Source organism: Setaria italica, chromosome III (genome assembly GCF_000263155.2).
Source record: "Setaria italica strain Yugu1 chromosome III, Setaria_italica_v2.0, whole genome shotgun sequence".
Lineage (NCBI taxonomy): Eukaryota > Viridiplantae > Streptophyta > Magnoliopsida > Poales > Poaceae > Setaria > Setaria italica.
This window is the reverse complement of record NC_028452.1, coordinates 43601986-43606741: the sequence shown is the minus strand read 5'-3', so window position 1 is coordinate 43606741 and position 4756 is coordinate 43601986. Positions and strand designations below refer to the sequence as shown.

The window sequence follows — 4756 nt, the reverse complement described above, 5'->3', positions numbered from 1 at the left end:
AATCGAACCTCCGCACATCCTGGACCTGCAATCTGCTTCTCTGTTCCATCGCACGCTACCGCACGCGAGGGAAACAAAAAACCTGGGAAAAAAAACCATCGCACGCTACCGCACGCGAGCGAAACAAAAAAGGCCGCGGAAAAAAAAAACCATCGGACCGGTGGGAGGGGCGCTCGTTCCCTGCGTGGCGAAAGAAAATCGACCGGAGGGAGATGCGGGTGGCGGGCGGAAGCGAGGCGCGCGCTGGGTCGGTGGGGGGCTGGGGTACAGAATAGCTATTCTGTACCCTGGGTACCAAATAGCGGAGGCCTATATATGACTATATATATATATATATATATTGGGTTACGCAAGTCTGGTATGGGCTGAAGCTGAATTCAATAGCATTAGTGATATATTCAAGTCCAGAGCAGTTCTGCATTAGTGATGTTTTTGCCAGATGGGCGTCACATCTGCCTTATAATTGGAGCCATATGTTTTCTTTCTAGAGATTTAACAGATCCTCTCACATTACATTAAATCGCGTGACAATGCAGACAAGTTTAATTAGTTGTGCTTGCCGTTTTGTATATCCAAGCAATGTCCAAGATGGCATTATTTAGTTAAGTACAATAATCAACTAATCATTGCCCATTAACCATGGAAAGGATATGACAACCTTGAGCCAGCATGGATGCTAGCTAGTTGATCAGACCTTCATCTTTTCTTGACTTTTGTCCCAACACGAAACCGAAACTTCGAGCTGTAGGAAGGTCACGAGTTGATTGCTTGAAGACTTCTCGTTTTGATTTGCCTGCCACCTTGGTTTGGTTACACGAACTAAGATGTTTCGACTGATGCCGAGTTCCTTCTTGATTCCTTCCCCACATTCGTCCCTCTCTCCTTCTAAACTTAACCTGTCATGCATCTATAAACGTTAAAAGCATAACTATTACCCTGAGAGACGCTTCTTCCAGCAATCGTACATAGTTGAGCACCCTGGTGCCGATCCCCAACGCTGACCTTGGATTTGATCTGGAGCAGGCATATATTCTGATGGTTTGACACCCCCCCCTTTATGTGCCTAGTATTTATTTGGTCCTTCAAAATTTCCCCAAGGGTTCAGTTTTTCCTCTCTCTATCTTTGACTAGGGTGTCTAAAACTAATATATCAGCCGTGCTAACAGTTAAGAGCGGCTTGGACCCTCATATGATAATTGAACTTGAAGATGGACTTAAATCGTAATTTTAGTTATTTCTTGTGGCCTTGTTGAGCACCAACCATAAGAAGAAGAAGGTATGTGAAGTTTTCTGAAGACGATGCTGAGTTCTAGGCGTACGCAACCCCCAGTCGATTGCCTGTAAAGTTTGGAGTCTTCATTTCCAGGATTAAGGGTAAATATCTGATATACTCTTTTGTTCTTTATGTGATACTTTTGTTGTTATTCATTTATGATGTCACTATATATATATGAAACTAGATTCTGGCATATATATAGGTAGCACTTGATTTTGTTTTAAAACCGGGTGTGACAAATAATCCCAAAAATGCTATCATAGTGAACAACTGTTATGACTGCTGCTCGATGAAGATCATTTCAAGACTTAATTATTGTTTGCCACTATCGAGCAAGGTTGCATTTTATAGTCTGCGTACCCTCTTCTAAATTTTTCACAGATCCTTTCTTGGTCTAATTTCACTTAATGTTTTGCTCACCAAAGCAAATTCCTCAACTACATCAGCAAGTTGCTCTGCGCTCGCGTCCCACCAGCCCATCCTATGGAGGAGTGAAGGAGGCCATGGTGGCACGCGTTCCACGATGCTCGAAATGAGAAAGCAGGAACATCTCGGCATTGGACGTAACAGTGAGGTCTTAGTCATGCTCGAGCTGTGGGGAGCAGCAGTTATTCGCCCTGGGCCCTGTCCTGATGGAGAAGGAGGATGGGGAGGGGGAGGGAAGAGTGGGGCTGAGGAGGGGTCATGGATGGCGGCAGTGAGACAGCTAGAGCAACAATGGAGTTCGGGCCCCGGCGAAGGAGCTCCTAGGCCAGGCAGACGAGGGGGCGCGGAGGTTGGGATGTGGATGCCGCTACTGCCTAGAATGGCTATGCCACACTTGCCGAACCCTAACTGTAACACCGGGATGCTGTACAAGCGATTTTTGGATAATCTTGCTATCCTGAAAATCTCCTGGCAGGATAAGCTGTAAGTTTGTCAACCTTGTTTTCGATGAGCAGATTATCTTTACTAAGTGTATACTGACGTGTATGCCCTGAAGTTGTTAAAATCTGATTTGGTGAGTACACTAAATTTTGACATTATATGAGCGATATTTTAATGAAGAAATAATATGGCATTAATTTCTTAGCATGCACACACAGATTGCGCACCACTAATGCACCGAGCTGAATCAAGATTCAGCAATGAGTCAGTATCCATCCCTAGTAGGATTCAGCACCGAACTGAATGATGAAATGGTGCACGGCGAGAAAAATCCAACCCGACGCTGCGCTGCCTTATGCCCATCATATCTCATTAAGGTTGCAGATTGAACAAGCTTCGCCGGAGATGACTTAATTGGGTCAGGCATGTCCACACTAAAACTCAGTCACTTCTGACCACGTTCCAAATTAAAGGAACAGGGAAACGTACGAAGAAGAAATTCCAAATTAACATGAATCTTTATATTTTCTTTAAGGCATTTCGGACTGATACTCGGAACTCCGTCTGGTCGTAGTTTCAAATTAGAAGCTTGGGATGATATAGCACAATTCGAACAGGTGCCAAAGTGATGCAAAATATGAGGGATGCAGCAGGTACACACATCCGACGTATCCCATTTATTTTAAATTATGAAACATATACAAGTACAGAACTCAATAAATTGTACATAGTTCATGAGAAAGCAGCATCCATGTTTCAACATTTGGCTGAAGCGTACGGGGCATCCTGGAATGACCTAGCTTCAATATTTATGAGAGGAGCTGCAATATCAGGATTTAGGTTTTACCTGTAGCAAATATTGTCCTTACAGCTGCACCCGAGATCCAAACACGGTATCCAAAAACAAGTTTGCCCACATTGGATATCACCCTGCGAAGACAATTCCCTTGCAATCCTGTTTAAGCTCAGGACGGGGGTGGTATCCTGCAGCGAGCGGGCCATGGCCGTCGGAGCTGCCATGAGCTGCAGAACCACCATCATGGCCACCAATGCCACGACACCGGTAGCCCTCCTGCCACTCTCCATGCCCACCCTCTCTTTGTAACTATTTGTGCTCTGATGGCTTTCTTTTGCTTGGTTTGCTCGGCTCCCAAGGATGTTTCTCCTTTTTGTAGGCAGCAGCTTCTGACAAACACATCTAAACATGCCTGTCATTTTCCCATGCGTCGCGTGAGTTGGCATTACGAGGACATTAGTTCAAAAATTGGTTTCAATAAGATTTTGGGTGTAACTTGCTTTATTGCTACAGCTACAAGTAGTGACCATATGGTCATCCATGCGAATAATAATAGAGCCAATTCCCTCGGAGTTGTATGCCACAAAATTTTGTAATCTGGATGTCGAGTATTGGTGTATAGTCCACATCGACGGTACTGCTGATGACCCTACGATAAAGAATATACATATATATTAACGCACGCAACCGACCTGAAAAAGACAGAAGAGTTGACTTGTGTTTGTGCATATATATATATATATAATCTGCATGTCGAGTATTGGTGTATAGCCCATATCGACGGTACTGCTGGTGACCCTACGATAGTACAAGGCAGAACGATAGAGAATATACATATATATTAACGCACGCCACCGACCTGAAAAAGACAGAAGAGTTGACTTGTGTTTGTGCATATATATATATATATTGGGTTACGCAAGTCTGGTATGGGCTGAAGCTGAATTCAGTAGCATTAGTGATATATTCAAGTCCAGAGCAGTTCTGCATTAGTGATGTTTTTGCCAGATGGGCGTCACATCTGCCTTATAATTGGAGCCATATGTTTTCTTTCTAGAGATTAAACAGATCGTCTCACATTACACATTAAATCGAGTGACAATGCATACAAGTTTAATTAGTTGTGCTTGCCGTTTTGTATATCCAAGCAATGTCCAAGATGGCATTATTTAGTTAAGTACGATAATCAACTAATCATTGCCCATTAACTATGCAAAGGATATGACAACCTTGAGCCAGCATGGATGCTAGCTAGTTTCGTCCTCAACAGATGAGGTGCCGCATACACAAAATATACTATTACGCCTAGTCATCGAAACACAACGCTCTGAAGGTTCCTCAGTCGACGGAACCCAACGTACAGAGTTGAGCACCCTGACCTTGGATTTGATCTGGAGGAGGCATATAATTTGGTCTTTCAAAATTTCCCCAAGGTTTCAGTTTTTCCTCTCTCTCTGTCTTCGACTAGGGATAACTTGGCTAAGAGACAAGAGGTTGATAGGGACTTGTTTATTCTGTGATAATGGAAACCAGCCAACATCTATGTTTTTATTATGTCGTGGCAAAACTTATGTGGAAGTTGATTTCCCTGGTAGTAGGTTGTGATCTTTGCAGGTCCTTCGACACCATAGGTGCATGCTGGCTTAGCAATAAAAAAAATTATCGCTGTTAATATAATCAGCTCAGCTGCCCTTTGGAGCATGGAGCAGTTGCTGATGAGAGTAGTTGGGCTGACACAGAATTTGCAAATTCTATGCCTGGTCGACAATGTGGAAGAGCTCTCAACCTTCAGCTCAAATCTGCGATGTTTGGTAAGA

General features: G+C 43.6%; 1 protein-coding gene across 1 annotated transcript; it reads right to left on the bottom strand.

Moving 5' to 3' along the window:
• Positions 1 to 476: 476 nt before the first annotated feature.
• Positions 477 to 3307, bottom strand: LOC111256624. The gene is made up of 2 exons (XM_022824859.1): positions 2991 to 3307; positions 477 to 896 (listed from the first exon to the last, which is right to left on the bottom strand). Exons 1-2 carry the CDS (start codon positions 3227 to 3229, stop codon positions 689 to 691), a joined length of 447 nt encoding a protein of 148 aa, XP_022680594.1. The 5' UTR covers positions 3230 to 3307; the 3' UTR covers positions 477 to 688.
• Between the last annotated feature and the right edge of the window lie 1449 nt (positions 3308 to 4756).

Coding starts and splice junctions, on each gene's coding strand:
- LOC111256624 (XM_022824859.1), bottom strand. CDS start 3,229: ATGGAGAGTGGCAGGAGGGCTACCGGTGTCGTGGCATTGGTGGCCATG. Junction 897..2,990: donor AAGGACAATATTTGCTACAG/GTAAAACCTAAA, acceptor GATGCATGACAG/GTTAAGTTTAGAAGGAGAGA.